At 40.6% G+C, this 22,609-nt stretch overlaps 1 protein-coding gene across 4 annotated transcripts; it reads left to right on the top strand.

Moving 5' to 3' along the window:
• Positions 1-1,199: 1,199 nt before the first annotated feature.
• On the top strand, positions 1,200-21,087 carry etv1 (ETS variant transcription factor 1). 4 transcript variants are annotated; one of them, XM_034153366.1, is made up of 13 exons: positions 1,200-1,380; positions 1,656-1,764; positions 2,182-2,272; positions 2,610-2,657; positions 7,088-7,141; positions 12,218-12,347; positions 12,952-13,140; positions 13,926-14,173; positions 16,536-16,604; positions 16,689-16,757; positions 16,853-17,022; positions 18,375-18,476; positions 19,341-21,087. In XM_034153366.1, the coding sequence occupies exons 1-13, from the start codon at positions 1,241-1,243 to the stop codon at positions 19,560-19,562; spliced, it is 1,641 nt and encodes a 546-aa protein (XP_034009257.1). In that variant the 5' UTR covers positions 1,200-1,240; the 3' UTR covers positions 19,563-21,087. The 4 variants fall into 4 exon arrangements, with proteins under 4 accessions (XP_034009257.1, XP_034009256.1, XP_034009259.1 ...); XM_034153365.1 differs by having other exon boundaries at positions 1,201-1,380; positions 16,533-16,604; XM_034153368.1 differs by lacking the exons at positions 1,200-1,380; positions 1,656-1,764; positions 2,182-2,272; positions 2,610-2,657 and adding an exon at positions 3,171-3,445.
• The last annotated feature ends 1,522 nt before the right edge of the window (positions 21,088-22,609 follow it).

Below are 22,609 nucleotides of genomic sequence, written 5' to 3'. Positions count from 1 at the left end.
TGACCACTGCTGACTTCCGATATGTCCGTCTTTCAGTCAAGGATTTAATGCAATGGTAAAGTTCCCTTTCTGGGATTTATCCTAGATCTGTCCTGTATCAACGAAGAGGAAATCGTTGTTGATTGTTGTACTGTAGAAACACAGTTTTACCAATGACAACAGTCCAAGCTTCCGGAAGTGTTATGTAGGCTTATAGTGCCAACTCTTCCCTCCATTAGCCCATTGCATCCAGATACAGCTAGACATGACTTACAACATCATTGTTTTATCTTTTTTAATTTTATTAATCAATCATTTTAAACCATTACTGTAATACACATTATTCCAAAATGGCCCATACTGCATTATGAATACTTAGGTAACATTGTGAATGAGCCACATTCGAACACACACAATTGCTTTCAAGCTTGTAGCTGACTTAGCTTATGCTATTATGACTTAGTAGTCCTTAACTGCCATATTATCACAATGTGATCAACACAACTGTCATATCTGCTGTTCTTTTTAATTTTAAGCACTTTGCCAGACAGAATTATTTTATAGTTTTGTTTAGATTTTGGTTTCATTGTGAAACTCGAACTCAAGCCAGGGAGATAATTCTACCTCGTGATCAGCATTTTATTTGGAAATAAATAAAACTCATCCCACTGTTTGATAACTGCACCATTGGTAATCAGGAGGCTGCAGGAAAAAGACACGATTACAACGTTCCCCACTAAACCAGTTTTAAAGTTAGACTGCTATCGGCCATGTGTGTTTGTGTCAGTTTTTTCTCCGTTTTTTTTGTTTAAGCTGTCCTCTGTTTCGCCCGGTGACCTGAGCTTTCCTTCCAGGTCAGTGCTTTCTGCGGGTCCTCGGCACTCCGAACAAAGTATCCCTTACAGGAGAGGGAAGAGCTGGCTTAAAGCAAGTCCCTCTGGAGACTCTTCAAAACACAGTTACCATGGACACAAACTTGACCCGGTGAGGATTGTGTGTGTGTGAGGGGAGTGGTTGGGCAGGTGCAGTGAAACTTTAAAAGCATGAACAAGTACGCTGAAGTTTGGTGCTCATTTCTTGCTTTTCAAAATATATTAAAAAAGACCTTACTTTTTTGTTTAATTTAAAACGCTTGGTACTATAATGCTACCATTGACTTCTCCCGTGCTTACCGCCTGCAGCCGTGCGTGATTGACTGCCAGCAATCTGATCCAGTGAAAGACATTGGCAACCAATAGGAAGCGTAGTGCGGCTTGTTTCCATGGGAGGCCCCGGGAGGCGATGCCAAGCCGCTCGAAAGCAGCACAGTGAGCGGGGAGAAGCGCAGGCAGCAGCCGGCACTGTGGAGATCCTGCAGCCGCTCCGTGGCACTCAGCGAGCGGGTGAAAGCGAGGTTGCTGGGTAAGTGGATGTTAGGTTTTTGTCACTTCTTTTGCTTCACAAGTTTATTCAATCAGGCAAAAACATTTTGGCGCGCCCTTCAGTTCAGTTCGCTCCTCGTTTACGCACGAGATTTGCAGATTGTCAACTTAACTTTACAGCATCGCCGGAGGTGTTGTCGGTAATTTCCGTCTTCAGACAGTAGCAACAGGGTTCCTGAACAGAACCAAGCCTTGATGAATGAAAAATCCACCCGTGTATAACTTTATGCTTTCTGTCCTTGTTGCTTTTTGAAGGGTGACCGGACAGGAGACTGGAGGACTGCAGATCGCTCGTCAATTAAAGCCACAGCGGTGCAACATGGATAGATTCCGCGACCAGCAAGTGCCTTACTGTAACTCCAAAGTGAGTTAGTTGACCAAAAAACAACACATAATGGATGCAGATCTTTCACATCAACTTTAATATATTTGTTTGTTGTCTGTTTTCTTTCATATACTTCCCTTTTTGTTCTGATGTAATCTTTCTTCCTTCCTGCTGCAGCTAAAACCCATTTCTCCCTTAAGTGACTATTTGTTTAATCTTATAATCAAATATTAAACATCTAAACAAGGTGCCCACTATTTAACACAGAATGTCATGTTACAACTGGTTAGTTATATCTGATGGATGAAGCTCAGGTCCCTTTGCATGTCTTCAGAAATGTAAGGCATTATTGAGGCTATTTCACTTGCACATTTGCTGCAGCCAACAACACAATCAACGCTCCAATGAGGAAAAGAATAAATTGATTTGTGTCTCTTCTTTTTGTTGTTGTTGCAGAAGCTGAAAGAAAAGACAACAAGCTGCGAGAGGCCAGCAAATGACAGAAAGAGAAAATTCATTAAGACGGACCTGGCTCTGGACACTGAAGGTAGGCAGAGGGCAGAGGGAGAAGTTAATTTCACGGCTCCTAAACATTTAGCAAAATTCAATTGGTTTGTGGCCACCTGCGCTGCTAACTACAGAATCTCAATTACAACACAGCGGCCTGTGATGATTCTCACAAGCCACTGTCAGTGGTCAGAGACACAAATTGACTTGTTATTAGCCGCACACGTGCCCACTGAGCTCCACTGGCTCCGACGGCTTATCAGCCCGCTGTAATGAAGTCAGTTGTTTCTGATGCTCCTCCAGGGCTTTGATTGTGTTTTTTAATTTTTTTTATAACATCCTTTAAGTCTCGTTCTCTGCTTTGGTTCCGCCTCCAGAGCTCTTCCAGGACCTCAGTCAGCTGCAGGAGACTTGGCTGGCAGAAGGTGAGTGTTTTTAAATCTCGAGCAGAGAGAAGAGGAAAGATGGGGGGAAAAAAAATGGATAGGTTGTGAGGGGGGAAAAAGCTGCCTGGAGTTACAAGCCTTTCGTCGCAGTCCAATTAAAAGCCTGTGTGGAAGAGGCACCTTGTGTGTCATGCATACATTAGAGACTGTGAGCGAGGGTCTTGAGGGAGACAGAGGAGGCTCTACCCAGAGAGTGTCATCACAAATTACCAGGAGAAGGCTCTACGACGCTCACTGTCTCTTCTGCTTTTGGCAGGAGCTAACGCGCTGCACGCCAGCCGCCACCACCACCTCCACCAGAGCTCTGCTGTAGCCTACCAGCTCTCTCTCTCTCTCTCTCTCTCTCTCTCTCTCTCTCTCTCTCTCTCTCTCTCTCTCTCTCTCTCTCTCTCTCTCTCTCTCTTACACACACTCTCTTGTCTGCTCTCTCTCCCCCTTCTCTCTCTCTCTCTCTGCTTCCACTCAGCACACCTCTCTATCTTCTCCAGCTGTACCATCACCTTGTCTTCTTCAGTTTTATATCTTGGCGGCAAAAAAAAAAGAAAGATTGGATCTATCATTTTTCTTTTAATCGCAGACTTTAAAAACATGAGTTTTCAAAGCAACGATTGAATTCAAAAACATATATTTATCAGTTTATTTGCTTTTTATTATTTATTTTTTCTCTAATGGCAAGACTTGCTCATTGTGGTCTAACTGAGACGTGATGCTTCAGGATTTAAGTGCGAGTGTCCTCTTTCCAGCGTGTCTGCAGCACCGAAGTTTTGGTTAGTAGTGAATATTGTTCATCTTATTTTAACTTTGAAGTCTTTTTGTGTGCATGTGCATGTTACACTTGGTTTCTTTGCCTGACTTTAGATTTTTCTCAACAAGAGTCAATGCACTTGTTATTATTGCATGTAAGATGAAAGTTTGTATCTCAGTAAAGTGTCAGTTGGATATCTCAGAGATTTAAAGTGAAGAGTAGAACATTTTCAGAGTTATTGGAAGAAGTCGCAGTAAAAACTGAAATTCTCAGTTTAAAGTTGTATAGTGTGAGAACATAGTTTATTGGAAAGCGTGATATGAAGTCGTTTTGTCTTGTATATAAATATTAAAAGTAAAGAAAATGAACAGATTTTGTTTGTCTAAAAACAAGCCTGATGTAAAAATTATATTTTGTAGCCAACAATAGACTGCATCTACTTTTTACCAAACCATACTGGTTTATAAAACAGTTAGAATTAGAAAAACCTAATTATTACATTATTTTAATATTTGTATTACATTTAAAAAAATGCACTGCTTTTAACATATATATGTTTTTAATTAATGTTGGATTCAGTTCAAGTCCTTTATTTTAATTTGGATAATTAGAAATTATGAGAACAAATCAACATCTGCTGTAAAAAGAAAAAAGGCACAAATACTCGCTTTTTTTATGATGCTATTTTATTTGTGCAGATTTAGTCAATTAGAAATTGTATTTTTTCCTCATAGCATTGTTCCAATACAATTCCAACCTCTAAAATCTCAGTATCTATCTCAACACATCAGTAAGTGCTCTGGTTGTGAAGCCATAACTCTAGCTGTAAAGTAGAACTCTAAAGTGCACAGTGTAATTGAATCAATTTCAATCTTAAAAAAAATAAAATAAGAATTGAGTTGTAATACATCCCCTGGAAAAGAGAAATTCTAGCTTGCACGCTTCACACAGGTGAATAAGACTCTCAATCATGTATAGGCTCCATCTATTCTTTAACACTTTACAAAGGCTCGCAGTGAAACCCACAGCTTTTAAAAAATGAAAAGTATGCTTTGAAACAGATATTAGAGTAGTTGAGCCCAATCTGAGTAGCAGTTAGATTATGAGGCGGCGTTCGCACACCGCAGGGCGTTGAAAAAGAATAAGACACGATTTTAATATTTCAGTATCCAAAGTGAGAAAGAGACGGCGGCGGCTGATAAGAGGTATTACTGTTAAAGATTACAGTTCTGCCTGTCATGGATCAATGTGATGATGTACGCTTCCAGATTGTAGATTTAATAAATGACTTCCTGTCCATTAAGTTGAAAAGGAATACCTTCCAATTTCTAAGATTTATTAGTTCAGGTAATTGGAATAAGAGGAGGAATTATGAGACAGACTGAATTTCCGACTCAAAGACCGAGAGGTTGAGGATGTTCGTCAGCTAACAGGCGTCTGCTTGACCCCCACAAACCACTTCTGCCCTGCACCTCCACCCAGGCTTTTTTAAGACTACTTTAAGTACCTTTTATTGCTAGGAAAAAAGCTCTCATCCTTTAGAGATTTCTGAACATTGTATATTTTGTTTATGCAATGATTTCCCTGGTGCTAACAGCATTCTTTAAAATCACGGCAATTGTTAGAATTGTTTAAAACTCAGCCTCCCACATTGAGCTGTCTCAGGGTTTACGAAACGCCTCAGATAGTTTCTCTTGCTCAGGCACCATGTTTACAACTTCTCCCTTTTTATCCGTACTCCTTTTTTACCTTCTGTCCTCCTCCCTCAGTTTTTCAGTTTTTTTGGTTTTGTGAATGGCGGCAGATTTCCAGCTCTGCCGTTCTCCCCAGGAGTTTTTTTGCAGAAATCAGCTGGCTCATTCACAGACTGAGCCTGGTGACTCATCCATCCTGTACTTCCTTTTTGGACACAAACCGACTGCTGCCTTCTCTTTTTTCTTCTTTTCTCATCCCTCTTCTCTTTGTCCTTTTCCAAGTTAGGTTTGGTAAAGTTTCTGCTATTTGTTTGTGTTGTAGTGACAAGCCGAGAGCTGAGCTCCACCATATGTTTCAAACTTGTGTTGGTTTTGGCCTGTTTGGTTATTGTGGTTTGAAGCAAAAAGAGGGAGAACATATGATAAGAGTCAAAGTGTTGAGGCTTTAAGAAGGTGTTAGTATGATTTAAGATCTAATCTGTTTTTGGTTATTATTCTATTACATATTTTTTATGTCATGGCCCTTTTAACAAAGCATCGGCATAGACTAATACAGCAAAGTTGTTTTCCAGCTCAATAGGAAATCAACCGGGTTCAAATGTAAAGTGTATGTAAAAGAAAAAACACAATAGACTGTCGAGTGTTGCTTTCAATAGAGCAACATTTGGAGACAAATTATAATAATAAGTCTTAGCTCGCTGCTTTACATTGTTTAAAAATGTGAAGTAATTTCTTCTCTTGATGTTTACTCCTTTTAATTCACACCTAACAAGCAAAAAAATCCCTGATCATATCAAAAGTGACAAAATTGGAAAATCAGTGATTATTTTTTTATCATCTCTAGACATGTCGAGACATGTTACTGGTCCTGTGATAATGAGGATCCATCTATTTGTGCGTATAAATAGACGTGCTAATGACACATTTAAATCTACTTTTGCCAGAGAGACGAACTTGAGGGACACGGAGAACTGTCAGCGAGTGCAAATATGTGTGATATAAATATGTACATGTTTAATTGGAGCCGTAGTGGAGCAGGCTTCATTATTTTAGCATTAGCCTGAGTGCAGGGGCGTCTGAAGCGAAGGGGAAGCAGGAGGGTTTGGAACAGACCTGACTCGGTAGGTACAGGTGGATTCAGCAGTAGGGAAGAAGCCAATTAGATACAGTTAACAATGGGTGTTTGGCTGCTGGCAAGCAGCGAGAGCCGAGGCCGCGGAGCAGTCAATGGACAAGGCGACCTCAGGAAGTGGAATTAGGAAGTAGATGGGTAACTAAATATTAAATCCCTAGCAGGCTTGGGCTTGGTTAGAAACATGGTTCATTGTAAATCATATTTTTCATCACATTTCAAGGTCATTTTGTACATTGATATTGACATAACTGTAATTATGGTGCATTTCCCGGTAATGCTGACAATATTTGATTTATAAAATATTGAAGCCAGCATTGGCGAGAGGTTAGAAAAAGATATTAGAAAAATGGTAATTCGAACAATTGGCCAATTTTCAGTTTTCTTCAATTTGTCGGGGAAAATCTAATTTAAAATTATGAGTTTTTTAAAAAGCCAAATATACAGAATTGTAATTTTTCTATTAAAAAACACACTTCTAGGATCTAATAAAATACAAAGAATCCCATGATAAGATGAAGATCTTTTGGTCCGTAACCAAATGCTGTTAAAACCTTATAGTATATATATATATATATATATTTCTTTTACAATACATGGGCAGCCAGGAAAACAAAGTGCTCCTTGCCCTGATTTGCTGTAAAACATATTTTTTCGCGGCTGTGTTTTTACCCGACAGCAGAGTTGAACAATGCTGGGATAAGCCAACCTAATATCCCAGGAGGCTGTTTGCCAGAGGAGGGTATTGGGCTGTAGGGAACTGTGATCAATGCTGCGTTGTCCATCAACATCAGAAACAATCATTCCCTTTCTTCTTCTTCTCTGCTTCTGTCTTTAGCTCAAGTTCCCGACAATGACGAGCAGTTCGTTCCAGACTTCCAGACTGAAAACTGTGAGTAAGAGACCACTTTGCTTTTCTGTGTTTGTGTGCATGCTTTTGTTTATCTGTGTGAACATCTGTGGTGTTTTTTTGTCTTGTCTGGACTGGTGTGTTGGTACTTGGGGAGAGTGCTTATGTGTTTTCCCGTGTCTCGGTACCCTCACCGTTGCTCAATCTAGAGCTCTCTGGGGAGCTGCAGCAGTCTTGTGGGTCTTCAAACAGGTGCACGGGTGAGGGGTTGGATGTGGGGGGGGGGTCTCTCTCTTTTTCTCTTTCTCTATCTGTCTATATTTGTCTCTCCCTTCCCTCTGCTGCCCTCGTACCTCTCGCCACCACTGAGATATTATTGCACTGTGATTTATTTGCATAAACATCAGAATATTGTTGCAGATTTTACCGGGGGTTGAAGTGATATTTTTAACTTCAGGTAGGACAAATAGCTATCAAGATGACTGTTCTGAATTTTTTTAGAATAAAATATTTCTCCTCCCTGACCTTTTCTAGAATTACATTTTTGTTCAAACCATCCAGTGTGGTTAGAATTTCTAAATCCAGCAGTTTAATAATAGCTAAATGTACCCCTTTCAGCAGAATGGCTTGTTCTCCTCCTGGTTTACAGAATGAAAGCAAATATACTTTTTTTCCCTCATTCCTCAATATTTTCTCCTGCAAGAGAAATACAAATCTATGGCCTGAGCTTGTTTTACACTCTCAGTAATAAGGATGAGGTATTTAGTCGTACTTCACCTGGTTTTTGCACGGTGGTTGCACACGGTGACTGGTGATTTGGCACGCTCCACTTCTGGAGGAAGTAGTGCCAAGGTGGGGACAGAAATGGAGTGAGAGGAGCTCAGTGGGACCCCGAGCGAGCACATGTCTTTCAGATGAGCCAAACAGCCCATGAAACTGAGAAAAGACACAAAACAAGTCTTCCCTATGTCATGAACGCCCTTTAACCTGGAAACAAAGTTTGACAAAATGCAGACGATATAGCATAGCACTTTTACAGTAAATTGTATTGAAATTAATAATACATTTGGGATAATATTAAGCTGAAATGACTCTAACATCAGACCGAGCTCAGACCTTTTAACCCCTTGTTAGCCAGATCGCAGCCTGAGATCCTCAAGCAGATTCCTGTTAGTTAACTACGTTAGATTAAATGTTTTCTCTTTCTTATGAAAACTCGTGCTTTTTATGTTACTAACTTTTTGCGTGCCTTTCAATGTCTTACCTCAATTTTGACAATCGTAGCTTTAAGTAAATCATAATTAGAAGAGTGAGGTCCATCAAATATTTTACCCTCTCAAATCCTTTCCATTCATCTGGCTTGCTTTTGTATTGTTCAAGCCAGAACATACCTCAATAGTAAGCTAAAAACCTGACTCTTTGGTGTGGATGAGCTTATCCTAAAATCCAGGGGGGAGGACAGTGCGGTGTACAGTAGAGAAGCAGAGGTCACAGAGACTGTCCTGTTGTCCTTCAGAGGTAGCCAGGGTGGGTGGCCACGGTGGCAGGAGACTGCTGACCATCTGAATTGTCCTGTTGGCAAACCTGCAGCAGACTGGAGAGGCACTGACAGATGGCGGGAGGGTGAGGGCACCGTGGTTGGGCGCTGGCATCCCAGCCGGCAGCTCTCCCATATGGGTTTCACCGAGCTGAGAGATGGAGGGGCGTACGGTGAGGTGGAGAACAGAGATGGAGATTCAAAGAGATATCGCTGGAAGTTGTTGGAGTTAGGCGAGAAGGACAGCGAGTAGGGGAGTAGATGTAGTCAATCTCATTACTGTGACAAAGCTGGGAAAAGACAGGAAAAGACCAGAACTAAGAATACATGGATTATTCTAGCAAGTACTGTGTATCAGAAGACTGGCAAATGTTATTCCTCTGTGCCATAGTGTTCTATTGATTATTTTAAAAGGATTTTCAGGACAACTTTTAAATATTTGGCAATTCTTTATAATATCAGTCTTATCCTTTAAAATGATTACAATTGTTTTGTCGTGTTATTAGCCTAATCGGCTGCTAGCTAGTTTGCTAATTTACTTAATTGGCTAAATAAACTGCTGTAGCAAAAATAGATTTTTATTCAAGTAAAATATTCTTACCGGAGTTAACGAAATGTTTTTTATATGTATTGGAATAGTCCTAAAGATAACCTCTTCTTTTCTATCTATTTGCTACTGCATTTTAAAATGTATTTATACCTAAATACATTTGTACATTTGTAGTTGTTTGTCTTAATTGACAGCAAAAGTAAAGCAACAATATTTTTATTTTTTTGCTGAAAGCTAGAATGTGAATCAAAGGTTATGGAGAAAGCGTTGAGTATTGTAGTTTTAAAGATTGTATCAGAAAGGCAGGTTTTACTTTTCCTTAGCTGCGTTGTTCTATGTTTTCTTGGCCTCAGATTTATCACCTCTGCAGAAGCTATGGCAGTTTCTCTCAATGTCGACTTCGCACTCTCCATCCATGCAGCACAGAAGCAGCATGTGAGCGGCCTGGAAGCAAAAGTGTCCTCAGGCTGAAGGAGAATTTTCTTTGTCTCAAACTCCAACACAGATGCTTACCATTAGCATAACTTAGCAGGGAATGAAGGAGCAGTGGAGGTGTAAAATGAGGCCACACGTTACCGGCAGATCTGAGCCTCCATCATTTAACAGCATCGGCGAGCACCTACAGTAGGTGAAAATGGAATGGAAGGTTTTTCGCTGTTGCCAAAAGACCTGTATTTTTTTATGAATGGACGGGAGAAATATCTGCCAAACGTAGGCTCTGGTTCTGCCAAAACACTCAATTTTTACCTGAGAAGACACAACGTTTGAGGCCAAGAGTTCTCTCATGATGCACGGAAAGGATTGCCAGAAAATTAAATAATAAGAAACACGACCCTTAATTGTCCTAACATGGATGACAAAGAAATGGGTTTTTAAAAGGTGAACACATTGTTTATTTCATTTAAAAAATATATTTTATTGCATATGTAGAACAAAAAACAAAACAGTAGCAGAATATTGAGTTAATAGCAGTGACAAAAAAATTGAAAAAAACATTTGCATTTAAAATAGACCCAGTAATTGTTCTAACTGCTTCTTCTTTTAAACACCCTACCATCTTAGTTAATCAATATGTAGATAATGAGAGCAATCAACCGGTGATGGGCATGACATTCTGGACTAAAAAGGAAGTCTCTGTTTTAGTCCGAGGCAATACCCTCACTATTGATTTGTGTACCTTGGCACCCCGCTGAAGAAATCTATTGTGACATTTCCATTTCTAATTTAAGGCCCTGCACTGCAGCACACGTGAAGCTATTGTTAAAAGGTGATGTGACGCATATAACTAAACAAACCATTTCTATAGACCTATGTATATTGAAAAAAATTGTGTTGATTTACTGTTAAATGGAGAAACTAAATGAAATCTAGCATGAGGTGAGTTGAAACCGGGAGTGAGGGGAGTTATTCTGTTCTGAAGAAGAAATAAATCTAAGTTTATTGTAGTAGGTAATGAATGTGACACATTGTGATCTCCACATTCAAAACCCAGGTATTGTTTTGACTCCGTAAGACTTAACGAGGCTCCACCATGCCAGTGTCGTCAAAGGTCTCCCCTCAGGAAGTGTCTCTTTGACCTCCGATCGATGACCCGGAAAGGTCAGGCCCCCAGCGAGGGCTGCGAACAACCCCTGAGCTTTGTCCTGCCGGGCCCGTGTGGCCCGTCCCCCCCCCCAGGGGCTCCGCTGTGCGTCAGATGGGGTGTTGGCAGATCGACCCCTGCTCGTACGGCAGCTGTCAGTCAGCCCCCAAAACATCCTCCTCTCTCAGCTCCTTGTAGCCTGAGAGACCGTCCGGACTGTGAGAGTATTTAAAACAAAAATATCCCCAAACCACAGATATGAGTATTTTAGTCATCGTATGTCTAAATGTTTCTACTTGAGTTGAACCAGGAGTTGATGGACATCCTTTCTTCATTCATAATTTCAGTTCCTTTTGTTTTTTAACTCAGGAAAAAGGCTGTCTCTCAGCCTGAAATGCCAGTCAAAAATCATTCCCTTCAGCGGGGAGATGCTGTGGGACGGCCTCACCGCGGCTCTGTGCAGTCGCGGTGAGACGGCAACCTGAGCCTGACTTCATTCTGACTGACTGGGTCTTTCTTAAGAAGCGCAGCCAATTGGATTAGCGTTGATCATGACTTGAGATGATGGCATGTTAATCAGGACTGATCAGGCACTTAACAGCCTCTCAGATGCACCAGGCAGGCTCACAGTGGGGCCATAGGTAGAGAGCGCAACCACCCACCCCCCCTCTCCCCCCATCAGATCAATGAGCACTGTTGTCGTCTGGAACGTATTGACAGGCAGCTGAAAGCAGATAAAGCATTTATAGGAGCACGCCACACAGATTTATGATTGTCATATTTCACTCCCTGTCAGGAAAAGGCCCAACAAATGAGATTTGAAGTGAGTTGTTTCAGATCTGTAGTTGGACGGATGCTTAAAAAAAGTATTTATTTGAACTTATTGCTTATTTATATCAACTAATCGCTGATGGCCTGACAATACAAGTACACATAGGACACATCATGGCTGTTATCCAATATGGTGAAAGTTGCTGTAGTACACAGAGGAAGCGTTACAGTCACATGAACCATTATATGTACATTAAGGCTGTGACTTTACCCAGCAATTTCTGTCTAATGTATTAAGTTGATTGTTTTTGTGAATGATTTTAAGGATGTGACGTAAATAGGGATAGAGGTGGTGGCTCAACCTGACATAAAAAGCAGATAAAAACAATTAAATAGATGTATTTCAATTCAGTCCAGTGATCGTATGAAAGCTACTTTAGGGGCATATAGATTCTGCCTAAAGAAATAAACGCTATAAACCTATGAATAAATACTGAGCACTAACAACAACACAAAGAAGAATGCACCTTCATTAAAAAAAATGATTTGCACTTTGCTTCAAAACCACATTCTCTGATTCCTAACAAGTTACTCTTTGGTAGGGAGGTGGCTCATTGACATTCAGTATCTAAATTAGTTTTTCTCCATCTTCCTCCCTCTCTCTCTCTGGGTGTGTAGTGGCTTTCCACGGACTGCAGCTGAAGATCAAGAGGGAGCTGCACAGCCCGTGTTCTGAGCTGAGCGTCAACTGTAGTCAGGAACGGCCCTTCAAACTCCAGTATGGAGAGAAGTGCCCGTACAACGTCAGGTGGGCCCCGCACGACACTGAAATAAACTTACTAATGAGTCCTCGGCAATTTAAATTTGGCAATACAGACACTTTCTGTTATTTGGTTCCACTTCCTTAAACAGCAATAACAACTTTATTGTAAAAGAGTATAAATACGTGCAAAAACTAAATACATGTGGGATAAGTTCACCAGTCATGTCTGTTGACCATAAGATGTACCAAAATGTGCTGGCATCTGTTTTTTCAAATTACTCTATGCCAATTATATTCATGTTTTTTAATTCAAATGAACTGATTTTGATTTGTTATACATGACATTTATTCTGCTTGCATCTTCGTATAATGACCTTTTTATGCAAAGAGGTACTATTCCATAAGTGGTGAATCATACGTGTGATTCATTTGCTTCCATGCTGACGGAAATGCAAAGTCCAACTGTTGGCAGGGCTTGTTTTACATCACAATCTCCACAGCTTATGCCAAAGGGTGCTGTGATGTTCCTTAATATTGAAACCTACTCTCTCATATTCAGTACGGACATCTTCGACAAGAAAGCAAACCAATAAGACACTCTCAGTGCTACGACCATATTTGACTCTTCTCTCTCCTCTGGTTTCCACAGTGCCTATGAGCAGAAGCAGCCTGCAGGAATGAAGCCCTCCAGCCCCGTGACGCCCCCCTGTAGCACCCCTGTGTCCCCCCTCCATCATGCCTCACCCACTGCGGCTCCAACACCCAAACCAGACAGGACCTACGCCCACATCCCCGCCTCACAGCCGCTCCCAGACAACGCCTACTCTATGGACCACAGGTACTGCACCCCCCAGCCTTTCACATTTACATCACATTTACATCATACGCTATCAGCTCATATGGGATAATCACAAGATCCAAGTTTTAGTCACAGCAAAAACTCATTGGTCGAGTTAATGTTCAATGGGAGGAGCCAACCAACTGCTACAAATGTTATCTAATGGCTAAATCTGAATGACAGATATGTACCTCAATAGTCTGGGGAAAAAACGGCAATGAGTTGGTACAGTATTCAAAATGTTCTGTAGTTGTTATGTTCTCTGCCGTGCTGTTCCTGATTACTTTTCTCAAATTGTTACATCTCTAATCCTATTTGAGCATGGAAGTTCATTCTTGACATTTTGTATTCAATAAAAATGATCCAAGCCTTTCTTATCAATTATGTGTTTTTATAAGCAAAAAGTGTTTCAATAGTGGATATTCTTGGCTTAACATTTTAGATTTTAAAACAAAACTTGAAAGCCTTTTAGGACCACGTTCTCTTATTTTATTGAGCAAACGATTAATAAATCCAGGAAATGGGTTGCAGCCCTGCTTTATCTCTCATAGTCTTCATATTTTAGTGAATTCTAGTAAGTTTGCCTTTGACATTATTTTGTAACATATTATGTCTTATAAGTCAGATAACTTAAATTAGTGTCATGTAATATCATATTCTTATTACTTGCCCTTTTTTCTCATCACTCTTCTCTGTACACAGACTAGAAGTAAATACAATTAAGTTCATGGCTGTTTATATATGATTGAACATGTATCTGATAATGACTCTGTGTTCCTCCTCAGATTTCGACGTCAGCTCTCCGAGCCGTGCCACTCGTTCCCCTCCCCGCCGACGATGGCTCGAGACAGCCGGCCCATCTACCACCGGCAGATGTCAGAGCCCAACATCCCCTTCCCTCCTCAAGGCTTCAAGCAGGAGTACCCCGACCCACTGTTCGAACATCCGGCCATGATGGGGGCCCCGCTCCCCCACGCTTACCCCGCCACCATGATGATCAAACAGGAGCCCCGGGACTTCACCTACGACTCAGGTGAGACATTATTTTTGTTTAAGTGCTGTTATTCTTGAGCTACTCTGTGAAACAGTCATAAAGAGATAGCATCCTTTTTTTTCTTTCTGCCGGAGCGTAATCATTTCAGGAATGGGAGAAGACATGGGAGGAGGGGGTGACGTTTATTGAGTTTGCCCATTATTAGGGCAGGGGATCTGGTTGGGCCGGGTGTCTGTGCCGGTCGCCATTTCCTGTGGTGCTCTAATAGAAAAGAGGAAGGGGTGGGGTGGGGGGGGTGGTGACTGTGTCTGGTCACAATCCAAAATCCGTCCTCCCACGCTTGTCCGCTCCCTTTTAGTTTGAGAGTAAAGGCCTGAGGCTACATCAGGACATGAATGAACATACGCCGGACGGCTGGGTTCATTCACAAGGCGGACAGAGAAGACCCAGGAGAGGCTGGAGGAGAGAGAGGGGGACCAGTCAGGGAGAAAAGCAGCCTCTTCCCAGGATCATCACTTCTAGAAAAACACTGTGGGCTTCTCTCAGGTCTCTGTTACCTCAGACCTTTGCTTTCTGAACAACAGTTTTGCAGTTTTTGTCAAGGAGACCATTTGTTTTTGCCACTTTTTAGTGCAAAGTACTTTTGATTTAGATGTATTTTTTTGAGTTTCATGACTGTGTGTCTCACTCTCTAGCTATCAGGTGGTAGCCCATTAGCAAGGGTTTGTCTCAAGACTAGGACTGCAGCTAGCAATTATTTAGAATTACATTAATTTATCTCTTTTATTGATTTATCAATTATATTGTCCTAAAGGGTCAACAATTCCCATAATCCAATTTCAGACAAAAATGTATTTTATTCATAATAATGTTAAACAATAAATGCTCACATTTAGGAAGCTTGATCGAGCACATTTTAAAAGACAATTTTACTTGATATTTGGCTTTAACATTAATCATTGATCAAAATGGTTATCGATACCTCACTTAGTTATTTATTCAAGCACTAATCAGGATGTTAGATATACAATTTACCGACTGACAATAAGTGCAGCAGTAACATAATGTTCTTAACTTATTATAAAGACCATAAGTAGAGAACGAGAAGGTATATTTTGATTTGTAGTAGCCAAGTGTTTTGTCCACTATCATGTATATCCAGGACGGAGCATCAGAGTGAATTTATCAGCCGTCACAGTGGAGCATGTTGACTGGAGCAGGCCTGTTGGAGAGGATGGGAGGGGAGCTGGTAATTTCATTAGCAGCAATTTCCTCTACAAGCCCATTACTTTGATGAAGTTCAGAGAAATGTTTATGGGCCTAGATGAAGGGCCTCAGTCTGTTTATTGAACATTCACTTTGTAACCTGTTTGTCCGTTTTCTGATCACTAGCCACGTCTGTGTTGTGGGAGGGTCGGACATTTACAGTAAATGGTCAATTTGGACAATGTGGTGAAGCAACTGGTAAATGCAGGCTGGTGTTTATGAGAAGGACGTGATGAAAGATAAGGAGTTGAAGGATGTACGGTGCAAGATCTTTCAAATAAGATGAGGTTTTTGGTTTTTAAAAGATAGAACACTTTTTTTGTGTCATTACAGTTTCATTATTTTTGCATAAAATCAAGGCATACATGTGAAAGTCCATGATGTCGATGGAAGAGAGAAATAATAATGTTAAAGAAGGTGTCAAAGCGTTGTGACTAAATTGACAACTATCATCGAAAAGCACCTCCAATATTTTGCACATATTATTTTAAAGACCCTGAAAATGCGGCTTAAATTGTATTATCTCAGATTTCTCTTTTACAATTAAAAATTAGAAATAGATAAGAGAAAATCAATGTTAACATAAAACATCTTTGTTTAGTATTTATTGGGATTTTAACATTCAAATATGACACATTTGAAATCTTAGTTTTAATTGAAGCAGAACATAGCCTTTAATCTGTTAATTTCATGCCAAACTCTCATAGTATAACCTGATTGGGAACATTCTGGGCTTTTAAATCAAAACGCAAGCTAACGTGCTGCAGTGACACAACATTCAGGGAAAAAAGACAACCCTCAGGTCAGAAAAATAGTGTAAAGGTTTTATGTTGATGCCACACATTATGAAAAAACTTACACCATATCAGCTTTTGTTGTGTTAGAGCACCATGTTCTCACTGGGTAGTACATCTTGCTCTGAGTGGAGACGAAGCTGCGAGCGAGTATTAGCAGGGTGATATAGTGAGCTCGCTTGTGGCTGGGGGCCGTTGCTGGGGGGCATATTCTTTAATCAGAGCCAGTGGTGCATTGAGTGAACAAGCTTTGACTGCTCTCAGATAACTGAGATAGTGTTCTTAATACTGCCTTCGGGCCCTTTAACACCCACTCTCCCATTCTTACTGCCTTTCAGCAGAAGTGCCTAGCTGCCATTCTGTCTACTTACGGCAAGACGGCTATCTGGCTCACGCTAACAGGACTGAAGGTACCAGTGATGATACGAGTAAATATGGTGAATTTTCAGTTTGGATTCTTGCTGAATATTATATAACACTCCTTTGTTTTTCAGGTTGTATGTTTGACAAAGTGGCAAGGCATTTCTACGATGATACCTGTGTGGTGCCTGAAAAGGTTGAAGGTGAGTCCTGCCTCAAGAACTTTTGAATTCTACGTTAAAACTACTCCATAATTGCTAGAACACCATAAGCTAAGGATGTGTTTCATGTCCTTTAGGTGACATTAAGCAGGAGTCCGGGCTGTACCGCGAGGGCCCGTCGTACCAGCGCAGAGGCTCGCTGCAGCTCTGGCAGTTCCTGGTGGCTCTGCTGGACGACCCGTCAAACTCACACTACATCGCCTGGACCGGACGCGGCATGGAGTTCAAACTCATCGAGCCAGAAGAGGTGAGAGGCTCAGAGAAACACTATTACTAATATTTAAATGTTTTTTGTGTTTCAGTTTTACATTATGAATAAAAGATTTCATTTAAAAAACTTTTATTTAAAACCAAGGACCCTTGACATACAAGTAAAAAATCTACATCAATAAATGCTTTTTTCTTTTTTACATGGTGGTGTGATAAAGATAAGCAATAGAACGTAGAACAACAGTCATTTTAAGTCTTTCACAATTTTCTGACCTTTTATAGACTCAAATATTATTGTTATAAATGTAAAATAATAACCGCTCATCAGTTGTCATGAAAATAATTGTCAGTAGTAGTTATAGTACAATGTGTTACATGTACTGTATATCTGTGCCTGTTGCAAATGTGGATTTTCAGCATGTCACAGCTTCATGTGAGCAAAATGAAAGAAACCGGTTGCGTGTCACATCCAAGCAAAATCAAATCAAAGTCAAAGGTGAATTGAAGTGGAATGAATAATGTTCTCTGTGCTTAAGTGGTCAAGTCAGGCTTGGATTTAGGGCTTTTTTATTTATCTTGTCCTCAACCACATTCATCCAAATGACCCCTTAGCCAGCGCCTGCTAAATATTTCACAGGACGTACTCCTAAAGATATAACCCATGTTGACGGTTGGGCCTTTTTAAATGGAGACAGAGGCTGCGTCTGTGTGTGCCCACATCACACACAGTGGGGCTCAGTCCCTGTTGCCCACTGTTGGAGGGTGGAGGAGGATGCAGGTTGCAGGCGGGGGATGGGGAGGGGGGGGATAGAGGGGTACCTGGCAGCGCTCCACGCAGCCCGACAGTGTCTAGCGGCACGGGCCAGCTGCAGCTAACAGGGGGCCCCATTCATGCAACCAGGTGACCAAACGTACTCCCTTTGGGACGCTGCAGACAAACGTTAGCTAGCGGCTTCTGCCCTTTGTAGCATGTCAGTGAGGAAAGACACAGCAATGGGATTTTTCTTGTAAAAGGCTCCTAGAAAACCTGATATAATTGAACAAAAGAAGACGGTGAAGGGTGTAGGCAATGCAGAAGAGAGCAATGAGGGGCTGTGGGTTGGACTGCGAGGCCGGGTGGTGGGTGGTCTGGTAGACAGGTGCTGTAACATCTGCTGCCTCCTCCGCTGGGTGTGTGACAGCTCCTAATGAACACATCCCTGGTCAGGTCTGCTCAGGCTGGACGCACTCTAATTACTGTTATTAGGGAAATATGGATTAATAAGTTTGTTCAACATTTCAGCTGCCGCAAGGAAATCAGGTCGACCGCGTCTGTTTGTGTTTTGGCATCCTGCTCTCTGTTTATTTTTTGCTGACTGCCTTTGTGTTGTTTATCTGTGTGGTACAAAGGTGGCACGTCGGTGGGGGATACAGAAGAATCGACCGGCGATGAATTACGACAAGCTCAGTCGGTCGTTGCGCTACTACTACGAGAAGGGAATCATGCAAAAGGTAAATCAAATCATATAAGAGAATATATAACAACAATTACAAGTGAACTACAACAACATAAAAGAAAAATTGCGGTTTTAAATATGAAAAGTTTGGAGCTTATAAACCTGATTAAGCCTGATTGATTCGAGGAGCATGTGCTAGGTAATTTATATAATGAGGTGGAGCATCTCAACAATGAGCCTCATGAAGACAAGGCAGAGAAACCTCTTCTTGTACACTTTATTCTTGAGAAACTATCAATTATGGAATTACTTGGTCCTTGGTTGAGTACTATTTGTGCATTTCCTTCAATAAAATGAAGAAATGTAATGTTTTATACTCACATTAAATGACTCAAAACGTTTTGACTGACTTCCATCAAATTGCAACTTCAAAATGTCACTGCCAGATAAATATAAGAAAGAGATGACAAAAATGATTTCCAACATTTTGCCATCCACAATTAGTCCTGATCTTTTTCCAGCCTGGACAAGAGTGCAGCAACACCCTTTAAATCCTGATTTAGTAGTGTTTTCACGACTCAAAACGTGTTAAAAGCCAATATTTCACGTGCGGTTGGGACACAAATGATCTCACCGATGGAGTTAAACCTCAGTGTGCGGAGATAAAGAGTTACATTCAGCAATCAAGAAGAACCCCCCCCCCCAAAAACAACAAATCTGCCCACTGAGATTTTGTCTGTCTCTAAGACGTTCATGTAAAGTTTAACTTTTGTCAGGGGTATCCAAAAATGTTTAGTGAATAATCGGATTTGACTATACATTTTCAATATTTCAGTTGAAAATAGAGACTCTGCGCTCTTGTATTGACAATCTGGCTCAATTTTAAAAAGCCTCTCTCGTTCCGTGCGTCTCCCTCCAGGTGGCCGGCGAGAGATACGTCTACAAGTTTGTGTGCGACCCCGAGGCCTTGTTCTCCATGGCGTTTCCCGACAACCAGCGGCCGGTGCTGAAGACGGACATGGAGCGGCAGATCAACGAGGAGGACACGGTGCCGCTGTCGCACTTTGACGAAAACATGGCCTACGTACAGGAGGGGCCGTACTGCCCGCCGCACCCCTACAGCGAGGGATACGTTTATTAACGTCAGCCCACCGTGAAACACACACCTCCGCTCTACCCTCCCCCGCCTCCTCCGTCCATACACCTGAGACTGTCCTCTAATTCACAGTCGCTCCGGGGAATAAGACTGAACACACACATGCAGCGGAGCTTCCCCTCCTCTCTCACATAAACACACACACATCCTCTTTTTTTTCTGACGTTCAAGCCGTACAGCAGGATGGAGTCTGCACTTTATGGACAGGAAGCTCGGTGTTAACCTGCCAGAGGCTAGCTATGTGGTTGGCTCTTTACCGTTGTTTATGTTTGTACATTAATGTGGGAGTCATCTGTTTTTTTATTCTTATGATTTTGAGCATGTGGCGCCCTAAAGAGACAGGACTCAACGGCAAACTCATGGTCTCCCAAGGACTGAATCTTAGACTTCCTGCTAAAGAAACAGACTCGCAGCAAAGGGAAGGATGATCACTTCTGTTCGTCTTGTTTTGCCTCGATCAGCCATCCTGTACTTTCACGCTCATTTAAAGTGAAAACTGGCAACGTATTGTAACGATGCTCTTATGGTGAAGTGACATGATTATAGACTTGAAAAAGTAATGTGATAATAAAAGAGACATTTAGCTACACACAGTGAGAGCGGCCTCACTGCCAGTTTGATCACAACACCTCTTGTCTGTCAATGATCTCTGCCACTCATCCAATCAGACTGTAGATCTCATCATGTAGGTGTTTTTGCTGTGATGATATAAACCCCTGGAGCATCTCTCAACGGCTGAAAAACCTCGTGGGTTAGTAAAGTAAAGACACCTCGAATTGTGCTGATGAAAATACGGCCTGTGTTTAGGATAATCAATAAAGCGTCAGGCCGCTGTAAAATATCACATTCACTGTAAACAGCAGATTTCCTTTGTTTGTTCTGAAACATCAAAGCAGCAGTCTTTCTTTTGCCATTCAGGTATTCAGTTTGTTCATTGAATAACAGATGAAGTGTATGTACAGTTAAAGTGGAAAACATCAAAACATTTGGGATATTATTTGAATCCCTAATTACAAAAGATTTTATTGGCTTGAACAATTAAAAAAACATAATAAAATCAAACGTAAAGTAAAAATACTTTCCTGATTTGTTCTCTGTTTTGTTCCAAGTGAACATAAGGTGTATATTTTGCATTACCTACAAAAGGTTTTTTTTGGTAAAAAAAAATATGAAGAGTTTATAATGTGATGATAAAACGTTCATGTTATAATAATAAGATAATGTTCCATTGTATAATCAGGTAAATGCACATTTTGTTGCTGCTTCAAATTGTAAGTGTATTTTTTTCTAGTCTCATGGAAGAAAAAGAAAGAAAGGAAGAGCAGCAGGTATGATGTGCTGCTCTGGATTTCTCTTGTTTATTTTTCATTTTGTTTTAATTTAATTTGTTTTGTTCTATTCGAGCATTAAAAAAAGAATCTGGTCTGAGTTTTGTTTCTCGGTGTTCTCGTGTGTGGGATGAGATTGGCAATAGCAAATATTCTGTAATAAAATAGTTCTGAAAAACACATTTATGACCACTTTTCAGATGGTTTCCCTAAACAATCACTGCATCAAATGTTGTTCTGTAGTAGTAGTTCATCTCTTAGAAGTTTTATGTATTGCACTTTTGTTGTGATTTCCACACTCAAACTTTATGTTTATCACTTATTTCCAGGCTGATAAGAGTTCTAGGTCGTACATTTACATACTGGAAGTGAGAAAACCCCAATCCCCAAGCGTGTGTGTGTGTGTGTGTCTGTGTGAAAGACTAATAGATTGTGGCCTCTTGTCAATTTCCAGGTTAGAGAGAAAACTCCCTACCACAAAGCATTTAACCAAAGTGACACCTAAGGAAAAATCAATGACTAATTTAAGACACTACTTTTTATGTAGGTGAATTGTTTCTGCTCTTACAAGACTGGCAGTAATGAAAAAAAAAACACTAACACTGCCTTAAAGTTATTATTTCCTTCGGCAAAGTGTCACTATTGCTAAAAAATCAATGACTAATTTAAGGAAGCATTGTTTAATTGGTTTCACTGATGGGAAAAATGAAAACGGATGTGTAAGTAATGAAAAAACACTACTTGCCTTAATTTGTCAGAGCAGGTTACGAGCCAACCCTATTACAGTCCCCTCTCTTAGATTTTTTTATTGATTGTCTGTAGAGCGGGGAATTGCCCTTAACTTAAAACACCTGATTGCTTCCCTGAGGATATTTAACAACATCTAATCCGACATGTGCAAACCAGAAAACAGCAGTAACGCTTTTAATATGATGAATGACACTTCTCATTTGGGCTTTCCCCTTAAAATGGCAATAATCTGTTGCAATAACCTGCCTGTTTACAAGCAACAAGGTATTGTACTAACATAATATTACTCAAACTATAAATATATATAAAAAGCTGCCTGGCACACAACCGACTGTGATAAACAACATGTCCGTTCATACATATTGTACCAAAACACTTCCTTTTAATGTAGCTTCTTTTTGAGAAATGGACTTTGTTCACTCGGCATGCTGGGTATTTGTGAGATGTCATTTGCTTTTAAGGTTTTACTTTCTTTAAATAATTTCAATTGTATTCCTGACTGTATAGAGGGCTTTAACACAGCAGTTAGACCTTTATTAAATTAAAGAAAATTAAATTAATTACATTTTAAAAGGATCAAATTATTATAACATTTAACAAGTAGTAGTTACTCAAGAAGTGTACTTAGTAACTTCATTTCCCAAACTACGAGTAAATATTAGTAAATGTTGCTGACTATAACATTGACACGGACAATTCACATTAGGTTGAATGGCAAATTCCACGTTTTACACAGCTTTTATGTCAAGGATCTGACTAAGTATTCCTCTCCTGCTTTCTTCTAGGTGTCTGTTTGGATTTTTAGCGGGTGCTATGTTGGGGGTGGGGGGGCTAACCTGTTTCTAAAGCCCTGGTCACAGCCCTGTGTGAGGCCTCCGAGGCTGTGTGGTTTGACTTTTGCTGTTCAAATGAACTTCACGGTTACAGACCGGACACAAATGACTGCGGTTTATT

This window comes from Trematomus bernacchii, unplaced genomic scaffold (genome assembly GCF_902827165.1).
Source record: "Trematomus bernacchii unplaced genomic scaffold, fTreBer1.1, whole genome shotgun sequence".
NCBI lineage: Eukaryota > Metazoa > Chordata > Actinopteri > Perciformes > Nototheniidae > Trematomus > Trematomus bernacchii.
Note: the sequence above shows the minus strand (reverse complement) of the source record. Positions and strands in the feature narration are given on the sequence as shown.